A 22,547-nucleotide genomic window follows, 5' to 3' on the forward strand; every position below is an offset into this window, starting at 1 on the left:
AAACTCCAACTGGAGAGGGAGGAGGGGAGCGGGCAGGCGCTGGCCCTCCGAGCGGGAGCTGTCAAATGCTCAGTGACCTGTCCCGGCCATTGCCCCACGCCCGGCGGAGCTGCAGGCAGAATATGCAATGTGACCCCAGCAGGGCCAGCAGCTCCCTGGCCCCCTCAGCTCAATAGACATAGGGTGATCCCTGGGTGCTGGGGAAGAGCCGAAGTCCCCTTCCTGCTGGGGAAAGGGGACCCAGGGCACAAACCCAGCAGCCAGGACACTCCTTGCCACTGCCAGAGCCAGGAGGTGGCTGGAAAGAGGTGCACACAGAGCAGGAGGCAGCCCTCGGCACTCTCACACAGCACATGCTCACTGGTACAGAGCTTGCTCTCACCCGCCTGGAAACACCTCCAAGCACCCACAGACTGGCAGCCCCAGACAGCTGAAAGACAGACACGCAGACATCACACGCAGGTAAGACACAGAGATGTGGGCAGAGCCTCCCCTTCTGTCCCACCCTGCCCTCAGGCGGTTCCACTCCCTCACCCCACGGCTGGTGGGCCTTCCAGGTATGCCTGGCAGCAGGGGCACCAAATTAAGCAGGCTGTTTAGGGGAACAGAGGTTGTCAGCAAAAGGGCAACCCTCCACACCGAATTACCAATTCAGGGGAAAAACCTCCCAGCCTCCTTAACCCCGGCCTGAGGAATGAGGGCTCTGCAAGGGGGACTGATCACCGGGGTCTGGCAGAATGCTGCCCAGGCCTGGATGAGGTGTGTTGGACAGCCCAAGAATTCCTTCAATGTGTGGACAATTCCCAAGTCTCCCCAAACCAAAGCTTGCCCCATCCAGCTTCAGGGGGGACTGCATGTGAGCACAGCCAGGTCTTCCTCATGCCAGGGGGGCTGGGGACCACACAGCCCGCTGCCCGTAGGCAATCCCCCAGACCCATGACAGCACCGCAGTGATCACCGCTTGTCTGCAAGGGAGAAAGGCGCCTGTCTCAGATGGACTCACCAGCACAGATGGGAGCCGGAGAGGGAGAAAACCAGGTCACTAATCTCCTCATGGATTAGCTGCCTGCCCTGTCCATGTGGGGCCCTGGTGCAGTGTTTCGGATCAGAGAAGAGACAGTAAAGCAGCATCAAACCATCTCTGAGACTCATGCAAACTGCCCCAAGAGTTCAGGGTTGGGACCAATATTGCAGGCCCTGCCACATTTCCCTCAGAGAGTGCAGTGTCAGTCAGACACAGGATCCTTCCTCGCATCCAGGCCTAATTGGATTTGAAACAGTGGCTCCATGGCTGTTAACAGTGGCTACGTCTCAGAAATGGCTGCATTTCAGGGGTGGACGAGGTGGTGCTTGTATAGCGTGTAATCAGTCTCCTAAAATCTGCACAACCTCCCAGGCTCCTGAGCACTGCAGAGAATCCGAGGAACAAATGCAAAACCTCAACCCTGATTACAGAGCCTGAAAGAGCCATTGTTTCAGGGGAAAAAAAACTGATTTTTCCATATTTTTCTTCATTTCAAACCCCAGACAACAGAGATCCTTCAGACAGGACATTCAGATCCAGTTTCTCCAAGCAGCTGGGGCAATAATCTCTCTCCACAACCAGCTCCAGGGATAGGGCTACACTGCAGTTAGGAGGTGCAGCAGCAGAGTACACAGCCACATGAGGATTTAGCTTCCCGAGTTAGCATTGAGCTAGTTAGTGCCAGGTATATCCACATACATGCCAATCACATCTCTGGACCGCTGTGAAGCCGTGTTCTGGAGAGGATTTAGCATCTTCCTTATCCAATAGCAGCCAGGTCCAGCTCCAGAACGCAGGCAGGTTCTACAGAAGCGGTTCCCAACCTTTTCGAGACAGTGACCCATTTTGACAATTCAGGAAGACTTTATGACTCAGGGCCATTCAAAATGGGGGTTGGGGGGAGGAAGTTCTCCCCGGGGGAAAAAAAAATTATAAATCTCGATTCACCCCATCTGTCCCCAGTCTTAAACCCATTGTATCCCCAAAATGCCCCCACCTGCCTCACATGAGCACCTCTGCTCCTTTGCTGGGCCGTCACCACCTCCAAGCAGCTCCCCCCAGCCCTCCTACTCCTCTTCCCCACCTGCACATGTGCAGTTCCCTGCCCTCCTGCACTGAAATGGGACTCAGTTGAATTGGTTTAACGGTCGGAGCCCTCCTGCTGGCCATTAAACCAATTAAATTGAATTCCATTTCAGCACATCAGGACAGGGACTGGGAACCAGAGGAGTGAGCGGCAGCAGCAGCAGGATCCACAAATGGCTCCTTAAAGAACCACGTGTGGCTCAGAGCCACAGTCTGCAATCCTTAGAAAATCTAATGGCGACCCATGTTTGCATCCAAACCCATAGGAAGGGAATCCCTGCTCTGCAGGGAGCACAAAGTCCTGGGGGTATTTAAGCCTCGTTGGAAGCAAGCACTGGAGAGGGTGCTATAGGGCAGTGGTTTTCAACCAGGGGACGTGTAGGTATTCACAGCTCTTCCAGAGGTACATTAACTCAGTGTTTCTCAACCTTTTTTATGAATAAAATATTTGACTTCCTTCATGTTCATCTAATTTGTTTCATTTATCCTTTTTGCACAATCAGAAGTACGATGGCAAGTTTATTGCCTGTAGGCAATTTCTTCCAACCAATCAGTTATCATTAGTTGTTTAAACAAATGTGTTGCAATGGTAGGAAAAAAAAATTGTGTTTCTGAAAATTATAGGTACTGGATTATTATATATATGAGGGGTACTTTATAAAAAAGCTTGACAAACACTGCTCCAGGACACAAGGACTCAAACAGAGACTGATGGGATATGACCCATCTGTCTTCTTAGCTGTACCCTGCAGCTGGAACTCATCTCTGGCATGATGCCCTCAGGGGACCAGGAAGCCCAACCATTTCACACCTGCCATGAACAGCAAAAGCAGGTCCTGGCATCCCACTTCCCCTGCAGCCTCCTCGTCCAGGGGGATGGGGCCAATGACCTTGATGCTCAAGAGGATGGGGCCAGGAGCTGTGCAGTGCCACGTACCACAGGGGCTGCCTGCCCTGGGGGAGTCCAGGAGGAGCCTTCCAGGAATTGCAACCTTCAGCTTTTGATGGGTTACTATTAGCGTCTCCCCTTCCCCCTCCCCTCTCATTTATTTGCAAGGAGGACATTATCTCATGTAAATTTCCACTCTGCTCCGCTTCCATTCGGGTCTCCATTATCAGCACCTGGGTGTGTAGAGGCTTTGGAGTGAGCAGTTCATTCACTTCAGACCCTGTGTGAGTGGGAGAGACTCTGACCTTGGAGCCTCCCGGCAAGGATCCATCCATAACAGACCCGCTGCCGCTTGTCGGATTCATGCTCAGATGTGTCCTTCTCCGTTCGCTCCCATCCGCCTCCCCACCCCAGGCAGCAGCGGGCAGCTCAAACAGGCTTCACCCAGCTCCCTCCGTGCAGCTGGAAGCCAGGAAAGCTACAAAGTGAGGGGCTCTCAGGCTGCAGCTGCTAACAACCTCCGTCCTCCTAGTCCAAAGCAGCTGCCTAATAGGGGAGCCCTGGAAAATGGAACTGAGACCTCATACGAGGGTGAGTGAAGTCTCTACTCTACAGCCTTGGCTGAGAGCCAGCTGGCCTTTAGCTCATGTGGTAGAGTGCAGGGCTTTAGCCCCTCTGCTGGTAGGGTCTATTCCTGGTGCCAGCAACCCAGGTCTGTGGGTGTTCCAAATGGATCCAACTGAATTCAACCCCTTGGGAGCTGAGCAGGAGCAGCACCTATTGTCCTCTTCTCATGCCTGCGCCTCCCTCCCTGCTGCTGGTTTGACCCTCTCCAGCCCCCCTGCAAGCTTGGCTGTTTTACATAGACTTTATCCAAGGCCTGAGCCTACTTAGATCAATGCCAAGAGCAGAACGCTCATACAGCGATGTGGTAGATATCACGTGTCATATCTACCATGCCTCAGTGGCACATGGTTAACCTAGGCTCCCAGAAGACACCCAAGCCTATAGCCATCTCTCACCCCCACCCCAGCTGCTGGTGAAAGGTCTCTGCCATTTCACTCCTGGGGAACTGAGGGACACAGAGATTTGGGGCTGAACTTCTATTGAAACCAATCAGCCTCTGGACCCTAACGGCTCTGGGCCAGGCAGCCCTGAGTTATACCAGTTGAGTTCCTGGGTACCTCTGCAGTGGCACGAGACCCTCCTGATTAATGAATGTTGGGTCCTCATCTGACTCCAGGGGAAGACATAGCTACATGCTAGCATCCTCCTGGGGCTTGTCTACACTAGGGAAATTTGCACTGACATAGGGCAAACCCCAAATGTAGACACACTGCTCTAAAGCACAGGCTGGCATCCCAGGCTTTGCCCCCTGCCCCAACCCACCCAAAGAGCGACCCGAGTGTGCAAATCTCCCTACTTGGGGAAGGAGACCAGCCCAGGATGCCGAAGCCCTCCAACCACAGGCCTGGACAGCAGCAGCACAGACTCCCCACACAAAAAGCTAACCCAGTTTGGCCCACCCCGCTCCTTCCTCAGCCCATTCATGGGCCTCTTTTCCATTCATGCCTGTGCTGACTCTCCCTCTCCACCCCTCCTCCCAGACCAAAGCTGCCTCCCCTTCCCTATCACAAACAGCATTCAGCTGGAAGATAAGACACCCACAGAGGACTGAAACCAGAGGAGAGTCGGAGGCATGTGCAACTCAGCAAGGCCAAGACAGGGGCTAATAGGCTATGAAGTTAGTTCACTGAGGAAACAACCATTCAAAAAGCCCCTTTGTGTAACACCCTTTTTAAATGCCCCTTAAATCTCCTCCATTCCTCTTCTCTCCAGGCCAGGGTTTCACAATAACCGCTTCGGAGTCAGCTCCTGAACAATCCCGTCTCCGTTTTCCCAGGTGACCCCCAGCATGCTGAGACAGGACACTTAAGGAGCACAGCTAGTTCTGGGGAGACTCCCAGACAGGGAGGGTGTATTCAATAAAGCTGCAGCTTATGAGCCTTGGTGTATTAATTCCAGCTTCCCAGCAAGCCAGGACACACATCTCCTCTCTCTGCTTCCTGACTAAAACTTGCAACTCCCTCTGGCAGAAAGCAAATAGCTCTAATTCCAGTTTGCGAACCACACGCTTTCGTAAGGGTTTGACAATCTCCACATACCCGCTTCCGCTGCTTCCGCTGAAGTGCTGCAAAGACCAGGACACAAGCACAGCTTCGCATTGACATCAGACGTCAAGCCCTCCCTTCGCTGGGAGCTCAGATCCAGCCTACACTGCCAGAGACCACAGGCACTACCAGCTGAGTGCCTGAGCTCAGTGGGTCTCAGACCAGCACCGATGGAACTAATTGCTTCCCTTGTGCAATGAGTTGGTCCCCATGACCGCTGCATCTAGGCACTGCACAAGCTTTGATGTGTTTACGCTCAGTACCCCTCCTGGGAGGCTGCACTACTATCCCCATTTTAAAGATGGGCAAGTGAGGCTCAGAAAGGCCAAGTGACTTACTCAAGGCCTTGTGGGAAGTCTGTGGCAGAACAGGAAACTGAACCCAGGTCGCTGACTGGCAACCTAACCGTTTGGCCATCCTTTCTGTCTGAGCAGAGGGACACGAGATGGAGTGGGACATGGGACATGAACTCCCTCTTCAACCCTACAAGTGGCGTCTCCAGGTCAGGATCAGTGGGCAGCTGGCAGAAGATGGCCCTGCAGCTGCCTGCGCTGCCCCTGTTCCATGGCTAAATGGCTGTTACTTTTCGCCAGCCCTAAAAATTCCCATCAAATATTTATTTTAAACCACAAATGAGCTGGCTGCAAAGAAACTGAGTGTAAAATCAACAGACCCTTTGCAATGAAATACAGGAGAAATATAATGGGCCAAGCTTATCCCCAGTGTAAGCCCGGCAATGACAGCAGAGTTAGACCAGAAAGAAATGTTGGCTCTGTTTGAGAACATTTGCAAATTTACCTACACTAAACAGATTCCCACCCTGGGAATTCCCTTTGAGCAAGCTGGCTGATCTTTGCTGCTCTCAAAAGAGAAACTATTTTGACAGCTTACTTGTGGCACCAAAAATATTCACTCATCTCAGCACTTCACAAATTTCCTCCCATTTGTATTATACCATAACAGCACCCCACTGAAATCAAGCTCCTCTGGTGCTAGGTGCTGTACAAACTCATCATAAGAGTTCTTGCCCCAACAAACTTATAGCAACAACAGGGAAGGGAAGGATATTATCAGCAACCCATTTGCAGATGAGACACAGAGTAAATGATCTGTCCCATTTCACACAGGGGGTCTGTCGCAGACCAGGGATTAAACAAAAGAACATAAGAAGGGCCATACTGAGTCAGACCAAAAGTCCATCTGGCCCAGTGTCCTGTCTGCTGACAGTGGCCAATGCCAGGTGACCTCAATGGAGTGAACAGAATGGGGAATCATCAAGTGATCCCTCCCCTATCACCCATTTACAGCATCTGACAAACAGGGGGTAGGGGCACCATTTCCCCCCGTCCAGGCTAATTTTTTTCCATCCATGGGGGAATACATTTTGTTATGTGCACTGAGACACAACAAAATGTGCACCACCAATAGAGACACATGCTACCAGCTGTAGGGGCTCTTCTAATTCGCTGGGTGGCACCTGAGTCTCTCTTAGGCAGCCACCAAGTGCTCAGCTTACAGGGAACCCTGGTCTTCTATCATATCTCCTCCCTTAGTCTCCTCTTTCCTAAGCTGACAAGTCCCAGTGTATTTCACCCAACTCTCCTGGGTTCGGAATCATTGCTCTAACCACAAGGCCAGCTTTCCACTCTGAATACAAGTTGATTCAAGCATGCTGCCAGCTGGCGTGAAGCAGAAGGCATTGCAAAAATATTGAGTGCTAGGACACCAGGCAATCATTTTGCAGGGAAGGCAGCAGCTGCATGTCAGAAGTACAAAAAATATACTTAAAAATAAGGGATTTAGTTTCATACTTCCAGAGTGGATTTAGTGCTGGGGAAAGGCCTTGGATCGATAGCACAGCAAACTACAAATTGGACTTCTCTGCTTAGCCACTGAGCGGGTGCAGCTGAGACAGCATCTGTGCAAACAACCTCCCAACAGAGGCTGCAGCCAGTTTTCTCTGTAAGCTGAGTGCTTGGGCAGCCACCTCGGAGAGATTCAAGTGCTGTCCAGCTGATTAGCAGAGCACCCCACAGCCGTCCGCAGCCGGCAGTGTGCGTTTCTGTTGGTGGTGCCCATATGCATGTACCTCCATGCACATAACAAAATTTATTCTGCACAGGGATGGAAAAAATTGATGGAGCATTTGTTGCGACTGCAAAGTGAAAGAGAGAAGCTTCATGGTCCAGTCTGTCCTTGACCTCTGGGCCCTGATCATGGGAGGCAATTATGGGTTAGGCCCTGGGTGCAGACTGACTGGAAATCGAACAGCAGCCTAACAGGCTTGGTTTACATAAGCCAATAAAAAAATCTTTCCATAATAACAGCTGGAAAGGAGTCTGGTCTGAATCCAGATGCCATCAAAGTTCAGGCGTGGTGTTTCGACAGAACTCGGGACAGTGCTCAGCCAGGATGCCCTGATCAGGATTTGAACCAGGAAGGTGACTTCTGCATACACAGTGACTGGCCAGCCAGCCTCCCTCTTATCTCTAGACCCTCAACCACCCATGTTCAAAGCCCCACACTCCAGGGACCTCCGCAAAGGGTATTATTGGATTGCCCATAGAAAAGCAGGATCAATGCAGCTGTCAGGCTACAGTTGTACAGCCCCTGCTAATTGGTATTACAACAGGCAGACCGCAGCTTTCACTCCAGTTCTCTGTTGCTTGTCATAATGTAATCAAAATCTCTCTTGCTCTCTCTTTATCATGGAGCGTGACGGGAGCAGACGCTATGGCTGCCGTGTGGCTTCCAGAGTGCAGAGAATCTTCCTTAGCACAGAATCATAGACGTGTCAGGCTGGAAAGGAAAGTCCAGCCCCTGAGATGGGACTGGACCATCCCGGACAGGTGTGCGCCCAACCTGTTGTTAAAAACCTCCAACAACCTCACCGCATTCCGTCGAACCCCATTGCCGAGCCCAGAATTTTCATAATATCAAACCTAAATCTCCTCTGCTGCAGGTTAAGCCGATTGCTTCTTGTCCTATCTTTAGTGGACAGAGAACAATTGTTCACCATTCTCTTTAGAACAGCTCTCATTTTGTAGATGTGCCTTTGGTTTTTCCTTCATTTTTCTTCCCCTTTATGAAGCCAGGGTTTGTAGCTTTACCAGCTTTTTCCCTCCAAAACCCCAGGCAACCCCTCACAAGTGAAACGAGTTTGTTGGTCGTTGCACCAGCTCAGCATTATCTGCGGCACAATATTGTGCCACCATCCAGCACAGCTGATGCACCTCTGTGCAGGAAAGGTGCGGAAGACAGGCATAATGGGGAAGGATTCAAGTCAAGTGCACTGACAGAGCTTTGGCGCATGTGACCCAGGACTGGAATTGGCGTGGAGAACATGGCCAGAACTAAGGAGCACTGGTGGAGCTGGGCATGGAGCTCATAGGCCTGGCATAGCCGGGGGGGGGGTGTCAAATATGAGAAGCATTGGCAGAGCTGTGCAGGAGTCCAGAGGACAACTGCAGGAGAGGACTCAAGCACTGTGCATTGACAAGCCTGGACCAGCTGCTGGACATTGTGAAGGGCAGTGATGAGTTAAAGTGACAAAGCTGGATGGGATCCTGGGGAGGGCATGGCAAATGATGCTGCAGAGCAGAGTTGAGGTGCACTGATAGCATCAGGAAGGAGGGGGAAGGCAAGGCCAAGTCAAGTGGAGGTTAAGCTCTGGGTAGACCTGCGTTGGAGCTGTTTGTCCCATGCATGGTGCTGTTATGATTAATATCACAGCAGCACCAACAAACCTCAATTAGGTCAGGGCCCATTGTGCTGGGTCCTGTACAAACGCACAGTAAATGACCCCTGACTAATGAGCTCTTTTCCAGTACTACTCCTTCCTCCCTGCCCACACGCAGCAGCCTGTTCTCTGCTTCTTGTGCCCTGAAATGCTGGCTCCTGGAGGCTCAACATATTTGACAGTAGTTGGGTGATACCCAAAGGGTGCTAGAAACAGCGTCCCATGATCTGTTGATTGATACCAACCAGCAGTTATGCAAGGGTGAGTTTCCAAGACTAGCAAAGGATCATCTGCCCTGGACCACTCAGCTCGCCAGAGACGGGCCACAAGCAAAGCTTAAATAATTGGACTGCTTAAGCCAAGATGCAGCCTCTAATTATTCCTAGGCTCCCACAAATAAAGGGAATAAATCCTTGGACAGTGCCAGGCTGGAGGGGGCAGAGATAAGCTTATTTTCCACATCACTTGAAAGTAACTATTATAAATCGCAGTGAAAGATGCGCCTCCCTGGGTTAGCCATATTTTTAAACCCCAGGAAAGAGAGGAAGGAAAAGTGCTTTTTCATATTTACACCAACATTCCTGCTGTGCTGTGCTGAATGAGAAAGAAAGAAAGAAAGAAAAACAGACAGACATTTCAGCATATACAATTAGATGTCTAGAAATGTTAAACTCAAGAAATCCACTCCTGCCAGCCTCCCTCTGGAAAGGAGCGAGAAAATTGGAGCCTTGTATGGCCAGGTAGGGAAAGGGAACTTCCACCGATATCACTGATTCAACTTGTCTGCATCAACAGCCAATGCAAGTTGTTAAGATCTGCCTGCTGGTGGGTAGCCTACGTGATACCATTGTTACCAGCAGTACACTGCACCGAAGGCCCTGATGAAAGTGGGGTTAGTTGTGCTAGGCACTACAATGTGACACACGGCAGTCTCTGCCCTAAGGGGCTTGCAGTCAAAATAGGCAAGACAGACAAAAGGAGGGGGCGAAACAGCTCCAGAAGTGAGTTGTGCACTCTCATACAGAGGTCAATGGGAGGGCCAAGAATGGAAGGCAGGTCACTGCACTACTGGTCAGGAGCTCTACCCACTAGACCACAGTGAATGAAATGAATGGAGTTGAGAGGTAGCTCATCCTAGCTCCCAGGAGCCAGAGGTCCATTCATATAACATCAGACTCAGCACCCTAGTTGGCTGTCGCAACAGAGAAACAAAGGACTTCTAGAGGCATTTCCCTAACATTATATGCAACCTGTTGGAAAAAAGAGAAGTTCATACAACAGGAACACTGCTCTCCCCAAAGATTTTTCTCCTCCTGAGCTTGATCCCATCTTTAATTTCCCCTCCAGCCTCATGCACCACAAGACAGTGTGTACTATGGTGTTATCCCTCTGGCTCACCACTGTGGTGTCTTGTCCACTGTGAACTGAAAGAGCTCGTCAGCCATCACAGCATCAACAGAGCCCCCAAAGAGTACTTCTCTCAACAGTCAGAGTGTGCTGTGATCTCTCCCTCTAGAAGGAGTCTCTGATAGGCTTTCTCTGTGCTTTTACTTCACCTTTCTGGAGTCAAATGCAAGTCACACACGTCGGGCAAGCTCTGCTTAATGACTAGTGGAAAGTAAAAGCATCGTTACCAAGCTCACACTCAGGGCTCATGCAATCTCTCATTCTCAGTAAGCAGAAGATGCTCAGAATCTGCCTGAATCTGTGCTCTGTCCAAAAGGCCATGACTTTGTTACAGCCCTGCCTTCAGCTGGCGCACGGCAGCTGGCATGGGAGGGAAGAGGGAGGCTGCAGATGCCACAAGCTCTAATAGCACACAGCAAAAAGCATGATGCCCATGGAGATGAGCAAAACCGCAGGCTGGCGTGTGCAGATAAACATGTGTGAACAGCAGTGGCTGCAGAGACAAGCAGTGGAGCACCTATACAGACACAGAGAGGTGTGCTCGTATGAAGACCAGCAGAGGTGCACACGAGAACTCAAGAGCTAAGCACATGGGAAACACAGGTGCACGTGCTCGAAGGTGTGCAAACATGGAGACTGACACAGCTGCAGCATGCCCAAACACATGTGCAAACATGAAGACAAACAGTGGCATCAGAAACACACACAATGCTGTGTGTATGTGCTGTCTCTCTCACACACGCACATAGATGCCTCTTCCCTCAGCAATATCCCGAAGGATAAAGCTGGGGGCTTTTCTAAAGTTTCACGTAGGGAAGTATGTGACTCTTTCCTAGGCTGCTCAGAACCCTGTCCCTGGCCTGAGAGCCATGACACCAAACATCACAGATCTGCGAGGTCTGGATTTGTCAGAGGCTCTGGTTCTTCCTTAATGCCTTCCGCCCTTGGATCTCAGGCCCTTCGCAGTCATGACTTAGTCAACCTTTTCAGAGTCCGTGAGTCAGGGAGGAGATGACTCCAACCACAGCATGAATTCACTCAGCTCTAGGGTGGAGCCCATCAGCTGACTAACAGCCCCCCAGCCATGCTACCAAACAGTTTGGGAGAGGAAGTGAAGAGGGATCTTGTATCCCATGGACCCTTCGGGGGAGATTGTGGTAGGTGATATGAGTTAGCATTTGGCAAGCAGGGAAAGGCAGCTCTGCAAAGTGTCATGGGATCTCTACCACAGCTGGGCAAGTCTAGGCTTCTCCACCTCATCCGCCGCCTCTTTCAGCCCAGCGTCCCCTGCCCCCATCCTGCCACAGTGCAGGCAGAGAAGAGGCCTCTGGCCTGACAAGGAACAGCTTGTTTGGTTGTTTCCATTCCAGGTAAATGGACAGTGACCTAAATCCTTTTCCAGCCCAGCTGCCCCATCCAGCATCTTCACCAGTCAAACGGCCGAGCACCTTTTCCTGTACTGAGTGGGGAAGTGGGAACAGGAGGCTGAATCTTTCGGCTATCCCCTCTGGGGGAACTCACTTTTTGTTTTGTGTATGTACAGCACCTAGCACCTAACTTGGCTAGGACCTCTTAGCACTGCTGTGATGTGTTCCTTCCCCCGCTCCACCCCCTGTGCCTGGCGCCCCTCGTATAGGTGTGGCCATCGGCAAATCCAACCTTTGCCCTAGTAACTCAGAAAGGCCACAGAGAGCAGCAGCTTAGCACCGAGCCCCCAGCCTTCGTTCTTCCCTGGAGCACTATCAACTCTCCTGTGCAATGGCACTAAATCACCCCAGTCCACAAGCAGCTCTCTGCAGCTGGGAGCCGTCCTTCCTGTGGGGAACCCGGATGACATCTGACCCTTCGTGCCTCGCTCCAGTGGAGGGTAAAGAGATGTTTCAGGGCAGGAGCTAGCTTCATTGTTGCTGTCTGCACACAGCAGGTTTGGGTTTGGTGATCAGTTATGACTCCACAATGTGCCGATAACTTGCCCGACCTAGGCCCTGAAAGCAGCTGGGGGCGGGGGGTGTTTTTCTTGCTCAAGGACAGAGCTAGGATCATCCCTCCCTTTGTTTCTTTCCTCACGGACACTGTTTTTCCTGCAGGGTGGTCAGCACTGGTGAAAGGTGTTGGACTGACTGCCCTGGAGATGTGAAGCCCAGAACAGCTCAGGAGAGGGGTTCCAGATGCCCAACGTCTTCCCCTGCTATGTACCTGGAGCCCAACAGCCTTGCAATGGGACAGCTGACCTACGCTCGCTCTAACAGGGGTTAAACCCACCCCTGGGAGAAGGCTGGGGCTGCGGAGCCCTTCCATAGCCTTTCTTCCTTTACTCTCTGCCCTGTTCTCCATGCCCTGCGGAGACTGGGTGGGGCTCCCTACATTACAGCTCAGCCCACAGGATCTGCCCTCTCTCAGTCACTCACGTGCCTGTTAAACCCTGTCTCTGGGATCCTGTGTTCTATGCCTGACAGCCTGGGCCAGCTTCTGCTTAGCCCAGGGGTCAGCAACCAAAATAGCAAGAAGAGCCATTTTTTCCAAATCGGTAAAAAACTCTTATCATTCAAGAGCTGCAATGCATGTGAATAAGCGATGATCCTAATAAATAACATCAAGCCGTAGTTTTTGAACCCCCTTTTTAAAAACAGCGCATGGACAATGATTTGTGATGCAATACATGTTTACTGCAGGAGGTTCACAAACTTTTTACATATTCTGTTTCCTCACACTTTGTGTGTGTGTTTGTACCACTGTTTCCTTGACTTTCACTTCCAAACCTTCTCTCTCTCTAGGTGATGCTAGGGGGAGTTATTCAGCATTTTGTTTGCTATTTAGATGTGAGTTGCTCATCTCTGGGCTTTTAGACATTCACTGTTTATTGAAAATAATCAGGAGGTTTTGTTTTTTGTTGTTTTGTTGTTTTAACTTTTGCAATTATAGCATCAGCAGCCACAAAGAAGTCCTTAAAGAGATGCGTGTGCCTCTAAAGCGGCAGGTTGCAGACCCCTGGCTCAGACACTTTGGTCCCACAGCCAATGATTCTCCTCCTTTACCTGATAGCTTGGGACTGAGCCCCCATGACTGATGTCGTGGCTGCTGCATCTCATGCCCTGAGCCAAATCTAAGTGTCACAGCTGGTAAGTGCACATCATTCATGGAATCTAGGCCAGACAGCACCAGCCACCTGGGGTTTAAACAGTGGATTTTTGCAAAGAATATTAAGGTTGAGCCCAGAGGTGCTGCTGAGCCAGAAGCAGGACATGCCCCATCCCTGTAGGAAAAGTGACAGGGATCCAAATAGACCCATAGAATGTCAAGGCAGAAACCCACTGGAGACTGTAACCACAGCCCCAGCCTGGATCTGCCCAGCACAGCTCGGGAGTCCCTTCTGTGCCCTCAGCAGCTGAGATGTGCACGCTGTGTTTTCTGCCTGCATTGGAAAACAAGGCTGTTTATGCACTTGGGTGGCGACGTGTTGCTCAGCCCCAGCCCCTTTGCCTCTCAAACAGACATCCCATTGTATCCGGAACCATGGTCGCCTGTTACCAGAAAAGAACGGCTGGATGCTAGCCACTACCCACAGGATCCCTGGACCTGCCTGTCGCTCCAGGCTGTGCCTTTAGCCAGCCAGCTTTAAAAGAAAAGGACAATGGGTCCCTCACTGGAAAACCACCGATTCCCGAGGCCTGGAGGTTAAATAGTCACCAGACTTAGTGAACTACAGAATGTCTACCTGAGCTAACTACCACCTGCAGGGACACAGCAGTTCCAGCTCCATGGGACAACTCCCTGTAGGAAGGAAGGAAGGCAGGCAGGAAGGCAGGCAGGAAGGAAAGGATTAAATGGTTTACTTGGCCAGGAAAGATGATTGCATTGACCTGCTTAAGCCCAGCTAAAGAAGAGCCAGGAAGAAAGGATGGAGAAAGGGGTTGGGATGCAGTGACTCCCCAGCACGCAGAGGCTGAGTGGCATCTGCCATTCCCTAGGTCGGTGGCTCATGTGGTACATGCTGCTGCTTCAAAGCAACGATGTGATTCAAAAGTCCTTGTGCAACACCCCAGCATGGCAGAGTGAGGTCGCCAGCCATTTTCTCTCCCAGGCTGCAGCAACCACCCCTGCTATGCATGCCCCCCAAGAAGGCAGCACTGGGCACAGCCAGGCCAGCCCAGGCCCTTTATCTCAGCAGGGAAGCTTGCCAGGTGCATTGCTCTCCCATCTGCCCATATGGCTAACGAGAATTCAAAGAGCTGCTGAAAACATCCTCAGCCAGGCCTGGCTCTAAGCTCTAGTGTGTAGGGCAGGAGCAGCAGGAAAGCAAGGCACAGCCTAGTGGACGGGGGCAGATGCCTTGCCGGAGATGGGTCCCGGAGCCTCAAGCCCAGAGAAAGCAGAAAGGAGGCGGGGGGAACCTTGCGGCATCGTAGGTCAGGGTTGGTAGACCCATGTGGCGGGGACCAAGAGTGGAATTGCAAGCCCTGCTGGGGTGTACCACCGGGCTGTATTTGTGATGGGATGAGGCTCGTCTGCACTCTGCCTGGAACTAGCTGATAATGAGTGTCCCCAAAAAACACGGTCCGGAGGTAGGGGACCATACACCTCACTGAGCTCCGGCATCAGTAGGGACATCTTGTAAGGGGCAAACAATCCCAGATACCGACAATTCCCTTCCCAATGGAAAGGAGGAAATACGCGAACAGGAAACGGTGTCCCTCCTCCCACCCCCCGACCACCTGCAATGCAGCCCCCAAGCCAATCACATGCACCCATCACCCAATCAGAACACATGTTGGTGCATGTAGAATGGAGGGTGGTGGGGGACTTTCCCATTGGGCTCAGCATGCACAAGATTCTGTCTGCAAGCACCCATTCAGTGGCTGTGAGGTTTGGGAGCCAGGCCCTTCAAAAGCAGGAAGAGTGACTCAGCCATGGGAAGGCAGGGGAAGGCAGTGGAGGTCTGAGCAGCCCCTGCAAGCTCTCATCTACTAACTGCAGGAGCTCACTGGTCCCTAAAGCTGGAGTTTCTTCATTGCTCCTGAGCTGAGAGATTCCCTTCATCCCAGCAGTAATAAGAACGAAAGCAGGAGAGGAAAAACCCCTTCCTAAAACCTTTGCCAGGGCAAGCCAGCGGTCATCACAGGTGGACATGAGGAGCGGAGACGATCCGGGCTGAGAAGCAGCTACAGAAGGAATGTGGGATGTATTTCTCTGTGGTTTCCTCTCCCATGGAGCTGGGTTTTGACTTGGAAAGGCGATATGGGCTAGAGAGCTTTCACTGCAGCCAGAGAGCCCCTGGGAGGGCAGTGACTGGCTCTGTGGCCAAGCAAGACCTATTTCTCAGCTGGTGGTAAGTAAGAAGAGGGAGACAGTGCAAACTGCATGGCAGGCCTGCTGACTCCCAGCCCCAAACCACCACGGAGCTGGCTAGCGCTAAGCTGACGCATTTGAATCAGTGAAGAGTTCTCACGGCATTATTTCATGAGGAATCATCTGCCCCTCCCTGTAGCTCCTCTGTGCCCTCTGTATCACCAAACCCGACTGGCTTGTGCAGAAAGACACACAAACAGGCCAGCACACAGCCCCCTGCACACATGCACAGGCCTTTGAACACATACGTGCCACCAGATACACACATGCACCCACAAGGCATGCAAATGCACACACACATACTGCTGTATGCACACTTGCACAGACACACACGCGTGCAAACGCACATCCAAGCATGAAACTACACCAACAGACATATTTATCTGTGCTCACGCCTGCTCTCATGGGGTCACCGCAGAATGGCTGGTGAAAAGCACTTTAGCATATGAGCCTGAGGTAGCTACTATGAGGGGGCTTTGCAGGAATCCCATCACCATCATTTCTGCTTTCACTGCAGGCTTTGGCTCATCTGAGCACCCTACTCACCGAGATCTCATCAGCCCCCGGGACAGCTCCCAAACTCCCTCTCCAGCTCAGGGCAACAGAAATTCCCAGTGGAGGGAGGGGGATGAGGACAAGCCCATGCAGGGGCTTCCACCACTGGGCAGCAGGAGAGACAACCCTTGCAAGCGCAGCTAAATCCAGAAACTAAAGCGCAACAGCTTGGAGAGATGGAAGTGTAAATGGCAGCTGGGTGCGAGAGAAACTCAAAGTGTCCATCTGAGGACTTGCAAACTCATCCCTGCAAAGCTCCAGGCATAGCTTCCATCTACGCCTTGTGTCCCTTGGGTCATCAATTCCTAGGGCTGCCAACCCTCCAGGCTTGTCCCGGAGTCTCCCAAAATTAAAGATTAATATCCAATTAAAATTATGTCATTTGATGAAACCTCCAGGCACACATCCAGCCAGAACTGGAAACCCTCGCTCTTCCTCTCCTCCATTCTGCACCCACTGCTACACAGCTTTCTAGCCGCCCCGTTCCCCAGGCCAGCTGCCCTCCCGCAGAAGACACGCCTGTTAAGGACACAGCGCTTTTAGAGGAGGTGAGTGAATTTCCCCAGGCTACCTCATGAACATGTCAACCAAGAGCTACTGCTCCTCCCCAGCTGCTTCCTCCCTCTTTATCTCATGTCTTTCTTGGTTGATACACCGCACCCATCTGCACTCTCGGATGGATTATGTGCTTACTCCAACAAGAGAGAGAAAGGCAGACTGCTGTGGGTGCCACCTGCTAATCTGGATCTGGGAAGCAGGTCACTAGAGCTGGCTTGCCCGGTTCCCGCTGTGACTCAGTAAAGGCGCGAGAGATGCCCAAAGGATCGTTCTCAGCTCTCTGGAAACATGGCAGCTGCCCATGGGAAGCATCAAGCATCAGCCAGCAGGAAAGAGCTGTCGGATCCTGCCAATATCCACTTACACTATTATCCACTGGTAAGAGATGCTCCCTGGCATTTTTTTCAGAGAGAAGTATCCCACCATCCCCTTTGCCTCCCCCACCTTTCCTAGTCCTGCTTTACAGCTCCCCTAGTGTCCATCAAGGATTTCCAATTAAGCAACACCCCAGTGAGGCCAGCAAATATTAATCCCATTATCCTGCTGGGGAAACTGAGGCAAAAGGAAGCAACGAAGCTCTTCAAACAGTCACGCGGACTCAGAGACAGGGCTCGGAAACAAATCCTTGGACTCCCATTTCCTGGTCCTCTCTGCTCTAACCAGTACGCAAAAATGGTTCCCACCCCCTAGTCAGAGTGGCTGGGCTAGTTGAACGTGAGTCAGTCAAGTCAGCTCCAGACCCATCTGAAACACCCAGCTCAGGCTGATGCATATACACCCATAAATTCACCCCAGGCCAAAACTCAGTCAGCAGGTGCCAGTGCACTGCCAATATTAAATGAGAAAACAGTCACAAAACACACACGCTCATTTCCCAGAAGAGTTTGATCCAGTTGCTGTCACGCTGCAGGAGTGCACATGAGAAAAAAAAAAACTGACCCGGATCCAACCCAGGAAATAGATGTTTGCAAGCTTCATCCTCTTAGCAGATGCTCCATGATATCACTGCTGCTCTTCAGATGATAATAGGGACCAATCCCCACTGGCATCTAATACAGTTGTACAGCTTGGGCATTGTGAATGTCCTGATGACAGATTCTCCTAAGGGCTGTGCTGTCTCATTGGAAAGAAATTTTTCCCTTGAATTGCAATGGAGTCTCACATCTGGTCTAGGACCCATTGGATGTGACCGCCTCATTTGTTCATCCAAGCACTTTGAAGTTTCAAATCGCCACATCAAAGCATCAAGCATTTCTCTCGCTCCCCGCCCCCGGGGATCTCAAAGCACCTTACAAACCAAGCTTCTCTGGCCCCACTGGGAACTCAAGAAGTATTACAGACCCAATTTAAGAGAAGAGAATTACCCCGCTTCCCACTGAGACCCTGTAGCATCACAGGGAACAGAAACCAGATCTACTGGCATCAAGTAACCCATCTCAACCACAAGACCAGCTGTGACTCAAACAGCACCAATTTCCATGGCTGATAAACAGAGAGCACATTAGTGTTTCTTAAATATGAATTTAACCACAAGTGTTCCCAGCCTCTGAAAATCAGCTGCTTAGGATCTTTCTTCTCCAACTCCCTGTGGCTCAGAACAGGCCGATTCCCATTAACATCTTTGAGGCGCTACACCACCATCTGACTCAATACCTGGTAATGGCTCCAAAAGGACAAGAGAGCAGATTTGCGTGGTCGGCTGCAGGAGCCATGAACTGAATCCGTTACAGGTGATTGATCAGGTTGCCTTAAAGACAATTTGTGAAACAGATTTTTTTATAAGGGACTTCTTACAGCTTTTTATGGCGAGGAACTTATATTTCCTTGCAAGACAAAGCTAACATTATGAGAAAAGGGAGAAGGGGAGGGAAATGAACACAAGAGAGGAACCAGAAAAATCTGCATTGACCAGATGAACATTAAAGGTCTGATAGAAGCCAAAGAATACAGGGAGAAGATTAAAACTGCCTTCTCATTTCACTTCATTCTTCTGAGAGCCTGCATCATTCTATTCAGTGTGTTGGGGGAGGTTTGACCAAGGGAGTGAAAAAGAGCTTCATTAGGTGTTCTCCACCTCTCCCTGCCTTTTCGCTGATACCACTGCCTCTCAGTGGCTATATATGGAGAGCGAGGCATGCACGCAGTCCCCAGCTTTTCAACGTAATGTCTCATTCACTTGCAGAACTCACTGTGAACTGATGTGGCGAAGGTGGGCAGTTTAGTAACATTCATAAGCTTGTAAGGGCTCAGGGACCATCTTTTTGTTCTGGGTTTGTACAACTCCTAGCAGACCGGAGCCCTGATCCACGGCTAGGACTCCTACTCACTACCAGGGCTTTGATCAACCACATATGCTTCAGGGCACCAAGCAGTCACCACCAGGGGACAGACAGGAATATGTGGCTGAAGTGTTGTGGAGTTGTCTGTACATTGCTCTCTGCCAATCAGAGGCGGGATACCAGACCAGATGGGCCATTGGTGGGTTCCAGGAGAGCTGGAGGAGGGTTAGGAGACAGAGCACTGATCTATGGTGATATGGCAGGGGATGAGACTTCCAGGGGAGTCTCATGTAGCAGGAAGCAGGATACGGATTAGATGGAGCACCGATCTCTTCTAGCACCAGGGTGGCAGGATAGGAACTGGAGCAATGAACGGACACAGCAATGGCCTGGTTTGCTCAAGCAATGCCTATGCTTCAATGGTGATTTGAGGGATAAATTATTAATCATGCAAGTTGTACGAGCAAACCACTCATCCCTCTGCTCCTGCAGACTCATTCCACTTCCAGTACTTCTGGGCTGTGTGCAGGGAGTGTGACCTAGCCCAGGCCCTCGATGGAAAATTTCCAAGGGCATCCACAGCAAAGGATTTCCTGGAAAGTTTGAGCTTGTTTCCTGCAAGAAGTCAAAGCTCAGAGAGGCTCTGAACACAGCCCGGCCACCTGGCAGGGGGAACAGCGGAGCGCAGTCGGCTAGAAAGACCCCAAAGAGGTTTTGCCCCCTGCCTTCTTTCTCTGCAATGCACACCAAGCTCCTTCTCCTCCCAGTCAGGGGGATAAGGGGGCACCCCTCCCCTGGGCACCGGTCCCTTGGCAGATCCTCTCTGGAGTCCAGACTTTCAGCACCAGGCCCTCTCAGAGTCCCATCCTCTCCCGCATGCCTTGATCCAGGGCTGCTCACCCCTGAGGCTCCGACCAAAGCTTCCCATCTCTGCCCCTTGCAGCACGAAGCTAGGGAGGGGCTGGGAGGCCTCTCCCCTCCTCCTGCCCAGCCACCAGAGGCCTGGGGAGCAGCTGGAGAGGAGCCGAATCAGCTCTGCCTCCCGGCCCTTGTACAACACTCAGCTCAGCTCCAGCGCACAGCAAAGGGGGCTCTGGCCAGCAGTGACACCCGCTCCCGCCCAGCAGCTGCAGCCTCCCCCACGGAAGGGCAGCTGGCCCCGCTCTCCCAGGCCGGGGAGCAAGGAGTTAAGCCCCGAAAAGGGGAACTGTGGCGTTTTGCAGCACAATGCCCGGGACCGACCCCCCCCCGCCCGGCTGACAGCTCCCTTTTGTGCTCCTGGCAGGACCCCGGCCTCGCTTAACCCCTTCGGCACCGCAGCAGAGCCAGAGGCAGCGCAGTTGGGAAAGTGGGTCAGGGGAAGAAGTGCCCGAGAGCCGAGGCGGGGGGCAGGACCGAGCCCCTCCCGGCACCCCGCGGCCCGCCTGCGCCCGCCGGGGACTTCAGCGGGGTGGCAGGTGGCGGCGGGATCCCAATCAGGCCCCCAGAACGGGGCGCAGCGGGTGGATGGAACCCCAAAGCCCCCCACCTCCCGGCCGCGGGATAGTCCAGCGTGGGGGGGGGGGGTCCCGACACATCCTCCTCCCCGGAAAGTGGCACACGCGCCCGACCCTTTTCGGGCAACTAGCCCGCCCCAGCGCCCAGCTGCCCCCTTCCCAAGCGGCACCCCGGCTCCAGCGCCCGGCGGGGAGACCAGCGTCCCCCGCCTCGCCACCAACTTCCCGCGACCCACCGCTCACCTGGGAGGAGGGCGGCCACCAGCAGGCACATTCGCGTCGTCCACCAGCTCCCGGGGCCGCTGGGCTGCAGCCGGGGGGCCATCGGGGTTCCTGGGGCAGGCAGAGGCGCCGCGGTTCGCCCAGCCGGCTGTGCCAAGGGACGTGCGACCCGCGCCGCGGCGGGGCTCCCGGACGCGCCCCCAAGACGCGGGGCCGGCGAGGGGGGGGCGGGCTCTGGAGGGTCCCCTGAAAATCCACCGGGCGCCGACGGAGCGCTAGCCCAGCCCCGGAGCCGGCTGCGCCTCCCCCCGGGCGGCGGGCTGTCTCACCCTAGCACCGCCGAGCCCCGGCTCCGAGCGGGCAGGTCATGCTCCCCTTCACCGCCTCCCCCGCGGGAGCCTGGCGGCCGGTCGGAGCCCTTGGCTGGGGGACCGGATCCCCATGCAAGCGCGGCGCCGCGCAGGGCTGTGCGCACGGGCGGGTGCGCGGGCGGAGTCCCCGGTCCACGTTGCGGCGCTCAGCTAGCTGCTCCCGGGCGAGCTCCGACGCTCCCCCATGCCTCGGCTCCTCTCCGGCAGGCGCTGGCGGGGGCCGGCCCCGGGCGGGGAGCGGCGCGGGGGCGGCCCGGGGGGTGCTGGGCACCGAGACTCGGCTGCGGGGGTCGAGGAACGGGCGTCTCCCGGGCGCATCAGCCCGGGCAGCGGGTCCCTCCTTCCCGGGCTCCGCGCCGCAACAATGAAACGCGCGGCCACACGCGCGCCCGGCCCCGGAGCCCTGCCCCGCTCCTCCGCCGTGATGTCAGCCCATGGAAAGCAGCGGGAGGAGCGCTCGGCCTTAACCCTTTCCAGCCGCGGCCCGCAGCCGCCCCGCCCCACTCGCACAGCGGGCTGGGGCGCGTTTGGCCGGGCTGCCCCCCCCTTCAGAAGAGCCCCCGCCCTGCACTCAGCCGGACCGGGCCGGGTCCTGCCCAGGGACCGCCGGGTTCAACGGGGTAACTCCCCCCACGCCGCCAGATCCGCAGCGCTGGACCCACGCTTGGCTTTGGGTTGCTCGAGTTCACCTCCGAAGCCATCCCATGGCATGGGGGTTGTGGGAGTTCAGGGGCCTGGGAGCCAGGACGAACGGTCCCTCTTCTTTCCTCCATTCAGGAGCAGAATAAATTTTGTTTTGTGTGCAGATGTGCCAATCAGCTGGGCGGCCCCTGAATCTCTCCTGGATGGCCGCCCAAGCGCTCAGCTTACAGGGAACACTGGGTTCATCATCCCATGCCTGCCTTCACCTCCAGCATTTCCCATGTCTCCTTCCACCATCCACCGTCTGCCCTGTCCAGTTAGAACCGCACACTCTTTGGGAGTGGGTGGTACACTTTGGAGCAAGGGATAGATAAGGCGAAATGATGAGGCTTTCCTGACCCAGGGCCCCTGCACCAGTTTACCTATCTGTACAAAGGGGCCTTACAGAGAGGCTGGATGAAGGTTCTAGGATGAGGTTCCCAGCTCTTGGGGTCACTGGATGAAACCAGAATTATAGAAGAAAGGTTTTAGACCTCATGGACACAGGGGAAACTCTGAAAAAGGGAACCAAGCATAATATGCCTGTTTTCGCTTGAAACAAAAGCACTCACCACCCCTGGCAGAGGGTGAGGCCATGCTGTGGGGATGACGATATGGGAAATCATGAAATCCCCCTCTTTCTTTCTTCTAGGCCCAGTTGGCGAGGCTCATTCATGTCTGTAAAGTACTTGGATGGCAAAGACAAACTCTTACTCTTGGTAG

General features: G+C 53.3%; 1 protein-coding gene across 2 annotated transcripts in view; it reads right to left on the reverse strand.

Annotated features, from left to right (window-relative positions):
• Positions 1-21,543, reverse strand: part of NECTIN1 (nectin cell adhesion molecule 1) — a 169,476-nt gene extending 147,933 nt beyond the window's left edge. For both annotated transcript variants that reach the window (XM_074976970.1, XM_074976971.1), the window contains exon 1: positions 20,794-21,543. In XM_074976970.1, the coding sequence (XP_074833071.1) occupies positions 20,794-20,875 (82 nt within the window). In that variant the 5' untranslated portion in view covers positions 20,876-21,543. The remainder of the gene's footprint in view (positions 1-20,793) is intronic.
• Between the last annotated feature and the right edge of the window lie 1,004 nt (positions 21,544-22,547).

This window comes from Carettochelys insculpta, chromosome 25 (assembly GCF_033958435.1).
Source record: "Carettochelys insculpta isolate YL-2023 chromosome 25, ASM3395843v1, whole genome shotgun sequence".
In the NCBI taxonomy this organism is placed as follows: domain Eukaryota; kingdom Metazoa; phylum Chordata; order Testudines; family Carettochelyidae; genus Carettochelys; species Carettochelys insculpta.